At 31.3% G+C, this 20,192-nt stretch overlaps 2 protein-coding genes across 2 annotated transcripts; both read left to right on the top strand.

Annotated features, from left to right (window-relative positions):
- The first annotated feature begins 5,142 nt into the window (after nucleotides 1-5,142).
- On the top strand, nucleotides 5,143-7,755 carry LOC145555526 (putative polygalacturonase At3g15720). The gene is made up of 8 exons (XM_081617260.1): nucleotides 5,143-5,247; nucleotides 5,349-5,486; nucleotides 5,914-5,937; nucleotides 6,066-6,273; nucleotides 6,399-6,480; nucleotides 6,797-6,905; nucleotides 7,087-7,203; nucleotides 7,519-7,755. The coding sequence occupies exons 1-8, from the start codon at nucleotides 5,143-5,145 to the stop codon at nucleotides 7,753-7,755; spliced, it is 1,020 nt and encodes a 339-aa protein (XP_081473386.1).
- A 6,837-nt stretch (nucleotides 7,756-14,592) lies between these two features.
- Nucleotides 14,593-19,068, top strand: LOC145556781 (L-type lectin-domain containing receptor kinase IX.1-like). Its single transcript, XM_081618431.1, has 3 exons — nucleotides 14,593-15,150; nucleotides 17,071-17,784; nucleotides 18,032-19,068. Exons 1-3 carry the CDS (start codon nucleotides 14,685-14,687, stop codon nucleotides 18,895-18,897), a joined length of 2,046 nt encoding a protein of 681 aa, XP_081474557.1. The 5' UTR covers nucleotides 14,593-14,684; the 3' UTR covers nucleotides 18,898-19,068.
- Nucleotides 19,069-20,192: the final 1,124 nt, after the last annotated feature.

Here is a 20,192-nt window from a genome sequence, read left to right as displayed (position 1 = left end):
TTTTATGATTCATTATGTGACATATATAATATACTTTTAAATAACAAAAAACCAAAAATAGAAAACCACAGCGATGCCAAACGAACCCTAATATCCACGCTTTTTGAGAAATTTTGGAGGTGCCGGGCCCGGTGTAAAAAAGTCTTGTTATTTTAGGGGATATATCTCGGGGTCATATAATGTCCTTTCGAACCATATATGATCATTATTTGATGTCATAAATGTTCGTATAGTAGGGTTAAGTTATTGAAATCAATGCAAGTTGTAAACCGATAAATTGGCCGTTTAAAGGAAAATTGGATGGTTCTACCAACCCAATTAGACTCCCAAAGGATATTAGGGATCATGGTAAATATTTCGGCAATTTTTAATTAAGGGAGAAAAAAAGTCAAAAAATTCCAAAAATGAAGACTAATATCTACGTTTTTTAAGAAATTTTTGAGATTTTTGGATCCGGTGTCGAAAAGTCCTGAAATTTTAGGGAATACATCTCTGGGTCATATTATGTTGTTTGGAACCATGTATGATCATTTTTTGTTGTCATAAATGTTCGTGGTAGGCTTGAGTTAATAAAATCGGTGCAAGTTGTAAACCGGTAAATTGGTCGTTTAAAGGCATATTGGATGGTTCCACCCACACAATTGGACTCCCAATGGGTATTAGGTACCATGGTAAACATTTCGGCAATTTTTAATTCAAGACGAATAAAAGTAAAAAAAATCCAAAAATGAAGACTAATATCCACGCTTTTTGAGAAAATTTTGAGATTTCAGGGTCCGGTGTCAAAAAGTCCTGAAATTCTAAGGAATACATCTCTGGGTCATATAATGTCGTTTAAAACCATATATGATCATTTTTTGGTGTCATAAATGTTCGTGGAGGCTTGAGATAATGAAATCGATGCAAGTTGTAAACCGGTAAATTGGTCGTTAAAAGGAAAATTGGATGGTTCCACACACACATTTGGACTTCCAGAGGGTATTAGGGACCACAGTAAACATTTCGGCAATTTTTATTTCCGGGCAAAAAAAAGTCAAAAAATTCAAAAATTGAAGGCTAATATCCACGATTTTTGCGAAAATTTTGAAAGTGTCGGGGCCTGGTGTAGAAAAGTTTTGATATTTTAGGGGATACATCTCGGGGTCATATAATGCCGTTTAGAACCATATATGATCATTATTTGTTGTCATAAATGTTCGTAGTAGGCTTGAGTTATTGAAATCCGGGCAAGTTGTAAACCGATAAATTGGTCGTTTAAAGGAAAATTAGATGGTTCCACCAACCCAATTGGACTCAGAAAGGGTATTAGGGACCATAGTAAACATTTCGGCTATTTTTAATTCCGGGAGAAAAAAAGTCAAAAAATTCCAAAAATGAAGACTAATATTCACGCTTTTTGAGAAATTTTGGGGTTTTTGGGGTTCGGTGTCGAAAAGTCCTGAAATTCGAGGGAATTCATCTCTGGGTCATATAATGTCGTTTGAAACCATATATGATCATTTTTTGTTGTCATAAATGTTCGTGGTAGGCTTGAGTCAATGAAATCGGTGCAAGTTGTTAACCTGTAAATTGGTCGTTTAAAGGCAAATTGGATGGTTCGTAAAAAAGTCTTGATATTTTAGGGGATTTATCTCGGGGTCATATAATGCCGTTTCAAACCATATATGATCATTATTTGTTGTCATAAATGTTCGTAGTAGGCTTGAGTTATTGAAATCCTTGGAAGTTGTAAACCGATAAATTGGTCGTTTAAATACAAATTGGATGGTTCCACCTACCCAATTGGACTCCGAAAGGGTATTAGGGACCAAGGCAAACATTTCGGCTATTTTTAATTCCAGGAGAAAAAAAGTCAAAAAATTCCAAAACTGAAGACTAATATATATCCACGCTTTTTGAGAAATTTTGGTGATTTGGGGGTTCGGTTTGAAAAGTCCTTAAATTCTAGGGAATACATATCTGGGTCATATAATGTCGTTTGGAACCATATATGAGCATTTTTTGTTGTCATAAATGTTCGTGGTAGGCTTGAGATAATGAAATCGGTGCAAGTTGTAAACCGGTAAATTGGTCGTTTAAAGACAAATTGGATGGTTCCACCAACCCAATTGGACTCCCAATAGGTATTAGGGACCATGGTAAACATTTCGGCAATATTAAATTCCGGGAGAAAAAAAGTCAAAAAATTCCAAAAATGAAGACTAATATCCATGCTTTTTGAGAAATTTTTGATTTTTCAGGGTCTGGTGTCGAAAACTCGAAAAGTCCTGAAATTCTAGGGAATGCATCTCTGGGTCATATAATGTCGTTTGGAACCATATATGATCATTTTTTGGTGTCATAAATGTTCGTGGAGGCTTGAGATAATGAAATCGGTGCAAGTTGTAAACCGGTAAATTGGTCGTTAAAAGGAAAATTGGATGGTTCCACACACACATTTGGACTTCCAGAGGGTATTAAGGACTACAGTAAACATTTCGGCAATTTTTATTACCGGGCAAAAAAAAAGTCAAAAAATTCCAAAATTGAATTCTAATATCCACGATTTTTGTGAAAATTTTGAAAGTGTCGGGGCCTGGTGTAGAAAAGTCTTGATATTTTAGGGGATATATCTCGGGGTCATATAATGCCGTTTCGAACCATATATGATCATTATTTGTTGTCATAAATGTTCGTAGTAGGCTTGAGTTATTGAAATCCGTGCAAGTTGTAAACCGATAAATTGCTTGGCCGTTTAAAAGCAAATTGGATGGTTCCACCAACCCAATTGGACTCCCAAAGGATATTAGGGACCATTGTAAACATTTCGGCAATTTTTAATTACGGGAGAAAAAAAAAAGTCCAAAAATGAAAACTAATATCCACGTTTTTTGAGAAATTTCTGTGATGTCGGGGTTAGGTGTCGAAAAGTTATGAAATTCGAGGGAAATTGGATGGTTCTACCCAACCACTTGGACTTAATGAAATTGGTGCAGGTTGTAAACCGGTAAATTGGTTGTTTAAAGGCAAATTGGATGGTTCTACCCAACCACTTGGACTCCCGGAGGGTATTAGGGACCATGGTTAACATTTCGGCAATTTTTATTTTCGAGTGAAAAAAAGTCAAAAAAATGCCAAAATTGAAGGCTAATATCCACACTTTTTTAGAAATTTTGGAGGTTTCGGGTAGAGCTGTCAATTCGGGTAAACAGGTCGGGTTTGGGTCGTTAAGAGTGGACGTGTCAACTCGGGTCTGGTCAATTCGGATTAATTCCATAACCTATGCAGGCCGGGTTTGGGTTGGGTCATGCTTGAGTCGGGTCATACTTCTTATCGGGTTTGGGTTGGGTTTAGGTCGGGTTACATTCGGGTCGGGTGATAATAGGTCGAGTTTAATTCGGGTTTTTACTGGTTCAAACGGGTTAGGGTAATTCTCGGGTTACATTCGGGTCGGGTCATCTCCAGGTCAATTCATGTTCGGGTCTTACATACTCGGGTCAACTCGGGTCCAGGGTTGGTTTCAGGTTGGGTTTGGATCATCATTTTTTTGGGTTCAGATGGGTCGGTTAATAATCGGGTTTAAGTCGGTATTTCAAATTGGGTTAACTTTTGACAGCTGTAGTTATGCCTATCAAAATTAGTAGTATAAGACTGTACTATTACAAGCATATTTTATTTTGAAGCAATAGTTATTAATGTCATACTAAAATGCTTGTTTAATTCTCACATTTCATTTAAATTGTTGCATGTGCTAATTCTTTTTCTTACGACAACAATGTTTATTTTTAGAATTGGAGGGTTGACGCAAATCACATGCAGTTTTTTAGGAACGCTTTTTAATATAACTAGTTTAACTCCCGTGCAATGCACGGTTTTTACTTAGCATATTTATAAATTATAATGTTAATTTAACAATAATTAATTAAAATTAAAAATCAATATTTTTAATTGAAACAAATACTTGATTTTCTTTTCCATAAAATACCTATTATAAAATATTATATGTCAAAATATTTTCATTGAATGCATGTAGAATATACTTTATATATAGTTGTCAACTTGAAAGTTAAATATTATAGAATATTATAAAATAATGTTCATAAATATTTGTTAAAAAAAGAAAAGTAAAAGTAGCGGGAATTTTTTTATCAAAACCTGACAAGTGTCATACCAGATTCACCTTTAGTATAATGTAATTGATGATTATAAAATAATGTTCATAAATATTTGTTAAAAAAAGGAAAGTAAAAGTAGCGGGAATTTTTTTAATCAAAACCTGACAAGTGTCATACCAGATTCACCTTTAGTATAATGTAATTGATGATTGATTGATACGGAGTACTTCATACAGAGTAATAAATATAGATATGGAAAGAAAATAGAAAGTAAATTATTGCTTACCCTGCTCTTTGTGTTCTTTCCAATTGTATATATGTCTTCAATTCTTCTGTTTGAATTTAAAATAAATGCAGCTAATAATACAATTATACAAAAGTGGCAACATGATGAGATTGCAGTATTTAATCTTGGTTCATGCATTCCTCCTGGAAAAAAAAAAAAAAAAAACAAATCTTGGTTCATGCATGAAGTATCAACCTCAAATGAATTAAAAGGGCCAAAATCAAAACTTAACTTTTACTATATGATTTGTATTTGATTTAGTAACCAAAAGTAGTTGTATATATATATATAAAATTCTTGTAATTGGAGTATATATAGATGAAAACAACTAGCTAGTAATAAGCTAAGTAAAATAATAATCGTAAGGGAAAACCTTAATACATTGTCTATACAATTCTTCGTTTCTACTTGTTTTTGATAAGTATGGTGAGTTAATTCTTGCATATATGATCTATTTACCTCACAAATTAGCTAAATTTTATTTTTCTTTATTAATGTTCCTTATTAATGAATTGTTATGTATGTGCTTGTTTTGTGTGTTTCTTTGTTCTTTATAGGTCATGCTTAACTAGTTAATTGTGTAATTTATATGATTATTGTGTTAATTGTGTAATTTGTGACTCGTATTGATCGATGAATGTGTGTTTTGGATTATAATAAACAATTTCATTTCATATAATTAATATTCTTTGATTGCAGGGTATTAAAATCATTTTCGCGGTTTCTTGCCTAGCATTTCTCACCTGTTTAAGCCACACTACAATGGCACAATCAGTTGTTGTTGCACCAAAAACACCACAAGAGAAAAATGATTTTAATGTGATGGATTATGGCGCTATTGGTGATGGCAAAATTGATGATTCTAAAGTATAATTATTTTTCAAAATTTCCATGAACCAATAGATTATAATTATAATTTTATTAATATTATACCAAATTAATTTATCAATTATTTTGTTGTTTTGAAGGCTTTTCTTAAAGCATGGACAGATGTATGTGGAAGCAACGGAGAAAACCAAGTTTTGGTAGTGCCACAAGGAAAAGAATTTCTATTAAGCCCGTTAACATTTTCTGGTCCATGTAAATCGTCACATATTCAGATTTCGGTACGTTTATATTCTTATTTCTTACCTAATATAAATTTTACAATTTTAATTTATGATATATATTTCTATATATGAATAATTTGACGGTTAAATGCATGCTTAAAAATACTAATTTTCTCTTAATTTCGTTAAAAATTAAGGTACAAGGAAATCTGGTAGCTCCCAATACTAGTGATTTATGGACTAAATGCGAAGAAAATTCGTGGATTCTTTTTAAAAATGTACAAGGTCTCGGTATCATTGGATCGGGCAAAATCGACGGCCAAGGATCCCTCTGGTGGAATAAACCACTAATTGTTGTACACTTTAACTACTTAATTATATTTTTTTTTTAATATTTTTTTTTATATTTTTACAAAACTCCGATCCAAATTAAATTTGATCATATCAATTAACATGATTTCTATTATTTTATTTCGTGTTTCAGACTAATGGTTGCACTCAGCCTACGGTACGATTTTTAGCTTTATTTTTATTCTTTTGACGAGTATATAGAATTAGATTTATTTAATGATCCAAACAATTTAATTTAGATGTAACAAAATATTACTTTTTATTTATTTATTTATTTATTTACAGGCATTAAGATTTCATAGTTGTAATGGGCTCCAACTTAGAGGCTTAACACATTTGAATAGTGGCAAACAACATATAAGTATAGCTAATGCCAAATTTGTGGAATTATCACACTTAAATATAATAGCTCCGGGGGATAGTCCCAACACAGACGGAATTAACATTGCTAATGTTACTAATGTTTTTATTCATGACACCATCATTGGCACAGGTAATAATTTTTTATTTATTTATTTATTTATTTTTTAATTTTTTTTCCCGAATTATGTAAGATGATTTTTAATTGATTTTGAAATTTTATGTTGATTTTTTTTTAATTAAAATGAAATTATTTAGGTGACGATTGCATTGCAATAAAGGGTGAATCATTTTTGGTCAATATTACAAGGGTTACATGTGGGCCAGGTCATGGCATAAGGTATTGTAATCAATTCATAGGTTATAATCCAGAATTTATGAGGATTTAATTTAATTAATTTCAGGATTTTTATTTCTACGATTTGGAATTTCATCTTTAATTCATAACAAATTCTTCAATTGTTATGAACATAACTAATTAATGCCAATTCAGAAGAAAAAAAAATATAAAAAATTAACGTGTCTAAAAAAAAATTATTCCAATTTATCAATACCTTATCCATGCACTAAGGTATACTTATATTATAGCTTGATTTTCTTAATTTTTTTAAAAAATATTCAAAATCGCGTGTTAATTTTTATAAAATTTCATATAGTATTGGAAGCTTAGGAAACGATGGAGACAATGATGTAGTAGAGCAGGTACTTGTGAAGGATTGTACATTCAATGGATCAACAAATGGAGCCAGGATTAAGACGTACCAGGTGATTAATTTAAATAACTAACATCTCAATTTTACTCTCATGTGAACAAGTTATTATTGATCACATCAGATTATCGATAGATATCCTTATTATTTTTTGGTTTAAATGAATCATAAGAACATTACAAATACATAGTGAATCCTTTTATTAGATTATGTAATTTCGTCTTCTTAATTTGCAGGGTGGATTAGGACATGTAAGTGACGTCACTTTTCAAGGAATAAAACTCATTAACACTACAAACCCCATAAATATCGATCAATTCTATTGTGTTAACCGGGATTCATGCCCAATCACGGTAAATATTTGCATATATATAATTTTTGTTTTTTATTTGTTTAAATTTCACAATTTTTTTTAATATAAGCTCATCAAACAATTTCACATTGTTAGCTTAATATCGTGCACCATAAATCACAATTATTTTCATATGATAGTCATAAGTAATACGTAGTACTTCCTATACATGTTGTTCGTTGTTGTCCATAAACACACGTATTACTTATGTTATCGGTTATCCTTTGGTCTAAAGTTTCAATAATGTGGCCGGATTAGAAATTTTGACAAATATAATCACAATAATAATTTATGTCTTTTTTTTTATTTTTTGAAGAAACGTGCGGTGCAAGTAAGCGACGTGACGTTTCGTGGGTTCCAAGGTACATCAGCAAACTCAGAAGCAATATCACTACGTTGTAGCGCAAGTGTGGCATGCACAAACATAGAACTTGAAAATATCAAAATAACACCCTTTAAAGATGGACTAAACCTAACTACAAAGTGTGAAAATGTTCGTGGAACAATTTTGCCTCCTGTAACGCCAGATCTTAGTACTTGTCTTTCCAAATGATCCACTAGATTGTTTTACTCGTATATATTTATGTTTCTCATCAATTTTTATAGTTTTTAATAAAATATTTCCTCATATTATTTTCACCATTTTGTACGGTTCACATACATTTGTGTTATGATTATTGTGAGATCATTTATATATGTGATTTGAAAATAACAAAGGAGGTATATACCGTATAAGTGTATGACAATAACAAAAAAAAATTAAGCTACTTCCTACTTGTTCACAATTAGTTTTTTTTTTTAGTTACTCATATTTCTTAAGTTAATTTTTTAGAATTTCGTTTAAAGTTCTTAAAATTTTTTAGTAAGTTAGTTTTATTTCATTTTTGCATCACTTACTTTTATTTTAAATGAATCATTAACTTTCTCTTTTCTATATATAATATTTAATCCCCCAAACAAATCTCACTTACTCCCTCCGTTACGTATTACTCGCAACAAAGGAATATTTTATATCTCACAAATAATATCCCTTTGTTACGAGTAATAAGTAACGGGGAGAGTATATATTGTTTTAACTTTTAAGAAATTTATAAGAAATTAAATACAAAATCATGAAGTTAGCTTGTTACACTAAAAAAAAAGGGAGTAATTTTAAGAAATTTATAAGAAATTAAACTGAACAGTACGTGACTTGCTATATTACAGACTTTCAGCCCAAAAGATAAAGCTTCCACTTCGAGTATTTCTACCCTTTTGCTAGGAGATTTGTCTAGTGTTCTAATTTATTTATTTTTTTTTATTTTTTTTTTGAATAGCAGTCTAGTGTTCTAATTAGGGTTGTGCAAAGCCATTCGAAAATCTGATCCGAAAATTAGGATACCAATTCGAACTGATATGATATGAGTTTTGCATTGATTAACTGGTCCAAAAATTAGTTGTAGGGTGCCATTATGATACATTATTCTAAAGGTTGAGAACTTATACTGTACACCCGGGTGTACCGTACACCAAGGTAATGCAAAATTTAATGAGTAAATAACCCGGGTGTACGGCATACCCGGGTGTATATAATAAATTTTACTGTAATTTTGGGTACTCAATAAATATATGTATGAATTGGATATTCATTATTTATTCCTGATAAAGTAAACACATGTTTTGAAAAGTTTTTATTTTTAGATAGATGTTGAGTTTAATTTGGTATTTTGGTGTGACCAAAATTTCTACATTATCTGTTTGTCAAGAAAAAAAAAAATTATTTCTAGCCTCATGGCTATTAAAATAATATTTAGAGTTGAAACTTCATAGTCTCCAAAAGTTCTTTAATGACTTTCTTAAGCATCATAATAACCTAATCTCTGACAAGGGCTCCATATATATGACTTCTTTAAGATAAAGCATAACCTAATCTCTAAGAAAGTTATTACAGAATAATCAAGTGATGACATCCAAAAACATACCACACCTTTTGATCATCAATTAGGCAAAAAATTATTCTCTTCTAGTATTTCCTTCGTTTCCATCCGGCTGTCACGTTTCTCTAATCGCATTCGTCAATACATTGATTCTACCATTATTAATTATCGATAAGTACAATTATACAAGTATAACTTGATATTTATATTTAAATATCGAGATAAATTAAATAAGATCATATTATGTTAATTTTTTGTTAAATGTTGACGACTAAAAGAAATGGAAGAAGTACTCTTTATAATTAAAATTGATATTTAACTTAAGGGTGAGACTAATAAAATTGATATTATATCTAAAGGGTGAGACGAATAATGGAACTTTTGACTATATACAAGTACAAGTATATGATATCTATGTATTTGAAGACCTTGACATCAATCAACTGTTAGTCAAACATATATTAAAAAATAATCAATAGATGTTGATTGAATAATTAATAAGTAGATTAGAGATGAGATTATGTAAAGTTTCTTATAACCTTTTGTACATTAAGTTGCCGGCGAAGTTCCTATCAAAAGAAAAGAAAAGGAGGGAGGTTTAGAAATTAGGTAGGGAAAAGTTCAAATGTGATTAATAAGTCTACTTTGAGCATAAACACAAATATAATAATCGTTAATCCGGCTTGTATATGCTTATATGCTATAGCATATGAATTAAAAACAAATGATATTAGATTTCAAAGAATCACTAGGAACAATGACATAGAACTATAGAAGAGATTTAATTTCAGGAATACCGCCTTAAAACGTACTTTATCATGCACGATAATAAGACAATTATATTTCGAGTAGAGTAAGGAATAATACAGCAAATCTTGTACGAACTATATATATATAAGACATGCATTACCTAATACTTGGTACTGTAACATATAAACTGTTAATTATAAATTTATAATCATTGTTAGGCTGAAACAATGTTGGAAAAACAGCAAAATGTGGACCACTTTGTTTAAGAATATTTTACTGCATGCTTAGGAAGTAGGAAGTATTCATGTCAAACACCATTAAGGATGATCAAAGACAATTTCATAAGACAGGACAAACAATAAGAATATTCTTAAATTAAGGGATTTTTGCTCTGAAATACAATTTCATAAGTAGCTTTTTTTTTTTTTTTGGGGGTGGGGGGGTTGATGTTCCAATTCTAAAATAATTGGAATAGAATACTAAAAACTGACTTGTTGAGAGTATAATTCATCAAAGTAAAGAGTATTTTGTAGGACTCTTATATTATATTGTATGAATAGGTTAAGTTGTTTAGGACACAATATATACTCAATATCCTACACTAGTAACACTACTAGAAATTTGGACAATGTTCATCCTAAGAGTATATTGTAGGACTCTTATATTAAATACTTCGTAACCTATAAATATAGTATGGGTTACACTTTAAACTAAAATGTACGATGAAAACCTTGACTAAAGATGTGTGTTAAGACTAAGCAAATTAGTTTTCCTCGTCTGTTAGATAATTCTCCTAAGGCCAGTGTAACCTTAATTACTTGTTGGCCCCAAATCATTATATTAGGGCCTCAAATTATCAAAATTAAGTTTCATGTGCAGGAAATTTAATTAGACTTAGATATTGTCTTAGAAGTTAGAACTGTTGTATGATGTTAACAAGAGCAATTATTAATTTTCGCTAGAGAATTGAAGATAAGCATAGGATTAAAAAAATAATAATAATATAATTATTGGAATTTGAAAGCACTGTTAATGGAGATTGTTCAATGTTAATCACTAATTAAAAAGGTACTTTTGCATTCAAAATTTAGAAATTACTCTGCACTTAAGAGTTTAAAACGTGATTACAAGACTTTAATTATACCTTCCACTATAGCTACAAGTGCTGAAAAAAAAAATGTTACTTAAGATTCGTGTAAAAACCATGTTTGTTATACTGTCATATTCATTTCTCAAGTTAATCCTTATTCCAAAGGATTTTTTCTATAACATATATAAAATAACCTCATACCTAAGCTTTTGCACAATTTTCTTAATTCTTACTCCATCTGTTTCTATGTTTTATGGCCCCCCTTGTATCAAATTCATTATTTATTTGAAAATTTGATCGCAGATCCTCACTAATTTTAAAGCGTATTTTGTTATGATAATACTTGTACACTAGAATATATGTTGTACACATGTGACTATGTGAGTTGATATCCGAATTGGAGGAAAAAGCTCTACAAGCTTGAATACCTAATTGATTTTGAGATAAAATTTCACAAGAGCTTGTAACTTGTCGAATTCCCCAGAGTTATAATTAGCCTTTAGTCATACTACGGAATTTTTTTTTTTTTTTTTTTTAAGATTAGGCCGAACTAGTTACTCCGTAACATTCACATCTTTCTAATCATAATCTAAAAGTAGTCAAAACTTAACCTTTATACTTTATGCAAGAATTGTCAGTCAATTTTTCAAATGAGATATGTGTGTATTGTGTAAAACCTTCTTTATCATTATAAAACTACGTTAATAAAAATGTACTGAGTAAAATACTACTCCGTAATTGTATGTTGTCCCTATTTATAACACTATTAGAAATTTGACACATTATTAAAACAAGAGAAAAAATTAAGAGTCAAATATAAATTGAATTCAAATAGAATTTTGGCCTATAATTCTAACCAATAAAAACATAACAAATTAAAGTTGTACTCCCTCCGTCCCTAAATTACATTTCTCTTTCTCTCTATTATGTGAGGAATAAATGATAGAAATAGAAATGTAATTTAGGGACGGAGGGAGTATGTAAAAACCACATTAAACAGCTGTATGTTTAGGGGTTTAGCCTTTAAGTGAACATAGTATTGCAATTGCAACATTGTATAACGAGTTACATTTCCTAAACTTCAGCTGAAATGCATTTAATTGGGCTACTATTCCTTTCTCCCAAGTCTCCCATTGGTGGTTGCGCCTTTTGTGGCCCACACTCATGGCAAAATTATGTTTTTGCGATCTTCTCTGCTTCCAAAATGGCATCCATCAATTATTATTTTTATTTTTTTATCAAGAAGGATTTTTGTATATTTTTTTATAGGATCTTACTAACAAACACTCCCATATTGAACAAACATTTAAAATCGGGAGTTTTTTCCCGAGTTTTTAGAGAGCCACGTAGGATTTAATTTTTTCAGCGCGCCACGTAGGATAATAAATTTTAGTGGTAGCCAATTAAATATGAGATTATTAATTTCTTTTAGAATTAAATAATTTAACTGACACGTAAGCAAAATTGGTGAATGAGATATTCCAGTTTAAATTAATTAAATATAAAATATTATCTTTTAATATCAGGAATTTTATCTAAACATTTAACAATTTTTAGCACATCAATATATATGTAAAAATATTATTTAAAAAAATTCAAACATCTAGTATCACTTAAAGTGGTATCAATTTGGGAAAACATGACAAAATCACGCATCGATCGGTATAATTAATTTAATTTTTAGTTTAATCTTTTTACTTTTAGCTAGCTTATCTAACGCCATCGTTATCTTTTACCTTTTTTAATATACTCCTACTTTGTATAATTGTATTTTTATCATTCATTTTTATATTACTTATGTTCCATATTATTTACAATAAAAAAAAATTATATTTCACAAATAATATGAAAAGGAGGCCGTACTTAATCACATACTACCTCCGTTACAGGTTGTGTGCAACGAGTAGACATTTTTTCTTTCTACTTTATGTCAAATGGTTGCACATAACCTGTAACAGAGATAGTATTTATAGAATTACAGTGTTTTACTAAAGATGTCTAAAAATAATAAATCGATCTTACTCAAATATTTTCTCATTATTTATACAAATTTTCACACTAGTATTCGAACTTATAGTTTAACATAATTCCATTAATGGATATTTTTTGTTTTTCTTCTTTTTTGGGTGTGTGTACATAAACTTATTCTTTAAGAAAAGTCTCTTAAATTGATAAATACCAAAAGGACCACCAAAGAATGAAACAAATTAAAGAAGTTCAATTCAACATTACTTTACCAAGGCAAGAAATCAAAGAATATTAGTGGAATGTATTAGAGCAGGACCCCCTAATTCTCCAATAGGTTATTGCTGTGCTGTTAATTAGTGGCAGAACAAGAAGTCAACAAGTTATCTAGTTTTTTGTGGGAATAAAAAATATCGTTGAATTAGAGCTTTCTTTACTTTGACTTATTTTCCATTCTTCCATACAAATATACAATCACTAGCTTATTTGTCTAAACCACTACCTCACAATATTTGATATTTCCATCTAGTACGGACTACTTTAATTTCAATTTATACGGCTAGTCTTCTACACTAATTTATCTTACTCCACTCGTTTCATAATATACGGAGTAATATCCACGATTTATATTAGGCGTCCAAAAATGATGTACACATCATGATTCATATAATAATAGCGTTGCATATGTAAACTATTCATAAACCATTACGCTGATGCTAATATAATACGTAGTAATAGTTATAGAAAGGTGTAGTACTTCATATTATCATAGTGCCAAGATCTAGTATGCGAATGGTTAGCTGGTTGCATACACCCATATAATACTATCCATTACAACTAATTATCACTTAAAAAAAGTAGATAATAAGTGTGCGACAAAATAATGAATCCAAACTATATTTAGTCCTAACATATTCGAGTATCATATTCTTCCACAACTATGCAAACAACCCCCCAATCTGAACATTTGGAATTAGGAAATTTGATTCCAACTTCCAATTATTTAATGGACACTGTCAATCTGGTCCCTAGTGTCTCTTACAAGATAATTAATAACATGACCCAAGACTTAATAACTTTCTGTGGTACTCTCATGAGTCTCATCTACTTTACTCTTATATATTAGACGAGATTTGATTTCATGTCTTTATTATTTTCCGTATAAATATATAAAAAATTATTCATTCAATTTCACACTATATACTACTTCCTCCGTTTTCTTTTACTTGCAACACACCTTTTAGGCACGCAGTTTTAGGAGATGATTAGTGAGGATAAACGAGCGATTTTATCAATATAATTTTTACACGAAGATTAGAATAGGGTTAAGTATCATTTGTAAAAATTATAATGAATAATTTATCCGTTTACATTACATAAACCCGACCTCAAAACACGTGCCACAAGGTTGTGTTGCAAGTAAAAAGAAACGGAGGAACTATTAGGTATCTAATAGTTTGTCCAATTATATACGTAGTCTAGCCTGTTTTAGAGGGCACAAGAAATGTAAAATATGTTTGTGGGACCTAATTTTGAAGAAACAATGAATAAGACAATTCCACCCAAATGACCATCACCTTATATAGATGACCATGGTTAAGTTAACATGGACCTCATATGTAATTCATGCATATTCATAAGCATATATATTTCTAGAAATGACCAAAAATCTAGGACTTTGAGACTCATGTTCTTCTAATAAACACCCATCTCATCAATTCTCCTAAAACTTTCATTCCTTCCTCAAAAAAATAACCAACCATGCCAACTTCTACAAAAACACTCCAATATTCTTATTATTTCCTACTATTTTCTACCACAATATTTCTCTTACAACATTTAGTCACACCATCAACTCTAACTTGTGATGATCAAGATAGCGTTATATTTTCGTTTCCTACCTTTAACACATCAAATTGTAAAACCGGGGGTAACCTCAAGTGCATGGGAGCCGTCAACCTTGGTGAAGGCTACTTGAATCTAACCACGGTGTCGACGAATAGCTCGTCGACATCGGATTTTAACTCAATTGGTAGAGTATTGTACAAAGCTCCTGTACTAGTATGGCCAGCTTCGTTTTGTACAAGCTTCTCTTTCAAAATATTCTCTCGATTTGATCAGTTGTTTTCTGGTGATGGTATGACTTTTGTTATGGCTCAAGATAATCAACCTTCCCCTATTCAAAGCTTTGGCTCTTATCTTGGTCTCCAAGATTCATTACTTTCTGGTTAGTAATTCTTAAATTTTCCCATCTCTTTTCTTTTTGTAATTTTCTGTTTTTGTTGGACATATTTATTTATTTTTTTAGAAAAAAATTCTACAAAATCAATTACTAAAACAAAATGTTACGGAGCTAATACTACGTATATGAGATAAACCTGCAAACATATCTCCTCTCACAATTTAATCTTTTTTATTTTTCAAGTAATAATAAAGGGGTACGAAAACAAATGTATCCATTTAATAGAGTTAAATTAATCATTCTCATGCCGAAAATAAACTTGAGTGAATTATTTTTCCTTGTTATGTTTCAATTAGAATATTATGTGGAATTTTTTATTGTTTTTAAGTTGAATTTTGATTAGAGTGAAGTTTTATTCAATTCTTTGGATCTTAATTTATCAATTTTCTGAGCAGTTCATTTTGGTTGTATTCTTATACTCAATTAAAAGTTATTAGAGTATGATGTATGTTTTAGTTGGCAATTAAAAGACTACAACCTTAAATTTCATTCGACTAATATTTTAGTTTAGCAACTTGTAATATGATACGAGTATAATAACATTATCATGTAACATATGGTAATATAAATTATTTACGGAGTACTAAATTACTTTTCAAAGGTGGTTAGTGGTTACATGTTAAAGTTGAGACAAAATAAAAGAGCTTCTTCATTATAGGTAGTATTATTATTAACAGGAACTTGACAATGATTTGTGTACTTGTTGACTTTTCAAAAGATATTAGTGTGAAGCATGTGTGTACTTGAAAGTTGGAATTTTGGTGTATTGAGGAAAAAAAAAATTGCATTTTCAGGAAATAGTATAGTTGTAGAATTAGTTGGTTAACAAAAATACAAAGAGCACTTTTAAATTAGATTCAGATTTTTAGATATGGAGAATTTCAATTTACTCATCATGGAATGGTGGAATCAATTCCAAAATTGTTTTATCTCTTTGATTTTGGCACTAATATTAAGATAACGACTAATACAAAGACTCACAAGACAACTATATATGTGGACAAGATATGAAGTACTCGTATAACATATGAGTGCGAGTTAATATTTTGCGCACTCTAAGTTTTTTTTTCCGTAACAACTTGAAAATGATAGACGTAGAGATTTTTAGTGATAATATATCTAATCCATAGAGAACGTGTAAATAACTTCGTTCATCCCGAGAAATAAGAGATAGTTTTAGGGGGAAAAAAATGAGTAAGAGGATGATAAAATTACTTTATTATTGTCCATATGTGAAAAAATGTCCATGAAAAAAAAGAAATACCACCTTATTAAGTTGTATAGTAATGAAGATAAACAAGGTCTAGATTAAGTTTCTTCACAAAATACTACTAAGATAAAAAAAGGTTCCTTTATAAAAAGAAAAAGATAATAAAAAAAAAAAAAGAGAAAAGCAAAAGCCCTAACTTAGTTTTTAGAAAAGATAAAAAGTGGCATAATTTATGGTGTAGGTCCATGTTAAAATACAAGTTGCAGAAAATTAACATGGTAGGTCATTGTTTAATTATCTTTTACCTAATGCTTCATATTCAAATACAAGCTGCAGAAATTGTACGTTAGTCCAATCTTAAGTTTAGTTTAATGGGTTGATTAACTGTTCCAGTTGTTTGGTAGCTAGGTGCCTTCTTTCTACTGTATAAAAAATTAATAAGTGTGTTAGCTAACGAAAATAACGAGACAACTCGTGAGATATTTAAGGTTACCTCGGTTAAAAAAATTATCTGATCTCGACTTGAGTGAGCTCGACTCAAACCTAAACATGATTAAAGATACTACTCCGTACTAACTAGCTAGTCATAAAGTTGACCTCGAAGTAACTCAATTTTCTTGTATGCATATGTTTTTTTGTAAGATTATGTTGCTTGATTAATTCTCCTAAATTGATTTTATTGATTGATTTATTAGGTCATTCAAAATTCCAACAACTAGCAATTGAATTTGACACATTCAAGAACGAGTGGGATCCAGATGGAAATCACATTGGAATCAACACAATAAGTGTAATGAATTCTTTGGTTGCAAAATCCTTAAATTCATCCAAAATTTACCTCAAAAGTGGCAAACAAATTAGAGTGAAGATTGAATATGATGGTTGGAAAAAAATGTTACAAATATTTGTGGGTTATGAAGGAAGTCCATTAAAAAGTTTCATAAATTACAAAATAAAAGTCTCAAAGAAAATCCCAAGTCAAGTATACTTAGGTTTTACAGCTTCAACTGGTACACTCACTGAGACTCATCAAATACATGATTGGATTTTCACTTCTACAAAGTTGCCTTACTACACTGTCAAGGATAACAAGAAGAAGGCCATAGTGTTGGCGAGTGTGATACCGGTTGTAGGGGCGTTGTTCATCTTTGCATTGATTGCGATCCCTGTGTTTCGACGTAGAATGATCAAGAAGAGGGAGAGGCTTAGGAGAATGGAAGAGCTTGAGAGGCAGTCAGCTGCCGCGGCTCCTAGGAAGTTTACGTACAAACAACTTGCTAAGGCTACTAAGAATTTTAGTAAGGATAATTTGTTAGGGACTGGTGGTTTTGGAAGTGTTTATAAAGGCCAGATTTTGGATCCTCCTCAAACTATTGCTGTTAAGAAGATTTCATCTACTTCTCAACAAGGTTTGTGTTATCAATTTACTCGAATTTCTTCATGTTTTTTTTTTACTTATAGTATATTTGTTTACTCTTTTCCTAGATGAAATCATTACATTGGTGTAAATGTTGGTGCTATGGTAGTAGGATATGTGTTTTCTTTTTGACAGAAAGGTCACGAGTTCAAATTTAGGCTACGTCCCCTGCCTCTCTAAGGCTAGTCCGTCTTGTAAAGTTGAGCGACTAAGGCTGTTTTATTTTCTTGCTTGACCAGGTGAGCGCGAATATATAGCTGAAATATGTACAATTGGACGGTTAAGGCATAGGAACATATTGCAACTTCAAGGGTGGAGTCATGAAAACGACAGTCTTCTTCTAGTGTACGACTACATGGCAAATAAGAGCCTCAACGAGTACCTCTCAGGGCGAAAGTTCCTAGACTGGAAGACGAGGCACAAAGTAATAATCGGGTTAGCATCAGCATTGTTGTACCTACATGAAGAATGTGGTGATCCAGTGGTGCATAGAGATGTGAAGCCTAGCAATGTCATGCTAGATGCAGAGTTCAACCCGCGTCTTGGTGATTTTGGGTTAGCTAGGTTGCTAAAGAACACAGCCGGGGTCACCACAATGGTGGCGGGAACCCTAGGGTACATGGCTCCTGAGGTAAGCTACACCGGGAAGGCAACAACAGAGTCGGATGTGTATAGCTTTGGTGTAGTTGCATTGGAGATGGTGTGTGGGAAGAGGTTTAGTAACCTCCTAGGCGAAAGTTGCTTAGTGGATCAAGCATGGGATATGCACGCAAAGGGTGAATTGGTAGAGTGTGTGGATCCAAAGCTAAATAAGGAGTTTAACAAGGATGAGGCTGTTAGGGTTCTAAGTGTAGCACTAGCATGCTTGCATTTGGAATCGAACTTGAGACCGAAGATGCGAAAAGTGGTTATGGTTTTGTTAAATTCAGATGAACCTCTAATAGAACTCCCTAGTACTCGTCCTAAAGGAGTGTATGTGTCTCTTTACGGATTTTCAAATCCACCAACAATGACTAGTTCTAGTCCTAGTACTCCTTTGTTCACATGGCCTGATTACCCTTCTTCTAGTGCCAATAACTTGCCTGATGAATCTTTGGCACGTTGATAAATATTATCACTAAGCTAGGTTATTAATACTCAATATATATAAAAGTAGTTTAATCTTTAAGAAGTTATTGTTACAGTTACACATAATGTACTTGTAATTTATTTGTTCCTGATATTGTATATATTTTAAAGTCTTTGATATGGTTTTCCAATGCTAAAAACTATTGCCTCGTTTTTCTCATTAATCTAACCTTGAAGACTGGTGTGAAGAAATTCGTGGTCCTGCGATCACTACACATATATGTACACAAGGTTGATATCCTAAAACAATGCATCAATGAAACTTTTCACTAGTGGCTTGGCTTCCTTTCGATCTCTCATTACCATTTACCAAGATCTTCCACCTTACTTAAAGGTGTTAGGTTGCTACATTTATATTCATACAAAACTTTGTACGTAAAAGAGATATTGATCTTTTTATTGACCTTTGTTTAGGAGCAATACCCAGTCAATTCCTTTGTTTATCTGGGGGTATAATTGTCTTTTCAAGTATCAGTGGAGGGGTATATGCATCTTTTCATGTACTAGTTGAGGGGTACATGTGTAATTTCCTTACCAAACAGTAAAAGCAAAAAGCAAACAGTAATTAGACAGCTCACCAAAAGTACTGAATAAATGACCCTGCTTTTTCAATATATTTACAAAAATGCCATCAGATTAACAAAAATTCGTTTATCTGGCAGATTAACTTGTATTTTCTCTTTGTTTAGCTAGTTTGTATGTTGTCGTTAGTGTTTCTTTATTAGTGCTAAATAACACAGTAAAAAAACGAGTTAACGATAGAATTTTGATCATTGTACAACATATGGATGCATAGTAAAGCTAAAGGAATCGTTTTTAAGTGTAATTTACCATATGATCAAATGGTATATAAATACATCCGAATGCATAATGTACTTAATAGACGTCATCCTTAATTGATCATAAGTTCATAACCCACAATATATTCTATGTCATCTTCATTCAATTCACAAAAAAGTATAATGATGAGTGTGCGACACCACGATGGAACTAAATTTTCACAAGTCTATTTTTCCCGTGACCACGTACACCTTATTGGAACAAGCTAAGGAATTGTATTAGTGGGATTAGAGTCAATATGGATCCTAGACTCCTAGCATTAGTCAAATATTAATGTAAGACCAAGACTGTAATCCATGCGCTTAATTAAGTTGATATGGACCTAATGCATATCACCTATACGATTTTTATTTCCTAATTATATTTTTAATAGCCCATGATCCATAGTTTTGATGTAGTGACGAAGACTAAAGGCATTCTTAGCATTAGTCT

The sequence above is a fragment of the Chenopodium album genome, chromosome 8 (assembly GCF_948465745.1).
Source record: "Chenopodium album chromosome 8, dcCheAlbu1.1, whole genome shotgun sequence".
Classification (NCBI taxonomy): domain Eukaryota; kingdom Viridiplantae; phylum Streptophyta; class Magnoliopsida; order Caryophyllales; family Amaranthaceae; genus Chenopodium; species Chenopodium album.
Note: the sequence above shows the minus strand (reverse complement) of the source record. Positions and strands in the feature narration are given on the sequence as shown.

Coding starts and splice junctions, on each gene's coding strand:
- LOC145556781 (XM_081618431.1), top strand. CDS start 14,685: ATGCCAACTTCTACAAAAACACTCCAATATTCTTATTATTTCCTACTA. Junction 15,151..17,070: donor CCAAGATTCATTACTTTCTG/GTTAGTAATTCT, acceptor TTGATTTATTAG/GTCATTCAAAATTCCAACAA. Junction 17,785..18,031: donor TTCATCTACTTCTCAACAAG/GTTTGTGTTATC, acceptor TTGCTTGACCAG/GTGAGCGCGAATATATAGCT.
- LOC145555526 (XM_081617260.1), top strand. CDS start 5,143: ATGGCACAATCAGTTGTTGTTGCACCAAAAACACCACAAGAGAAAAAT. Junction 5,487..5,913: donor CGTCACATATTCAGATTTCG/GTACGTTTATAT, acceptor TTCGTGTTTCAG/ACTAATGGTTGCACTCAGCC. Junction 6,906..7,086: donor CCAGGATTAAGACGTACCAG/GTGATTAATTTA, acceptor CTTAATTTGCAG/GGTGGATTAGGACATGTAAG.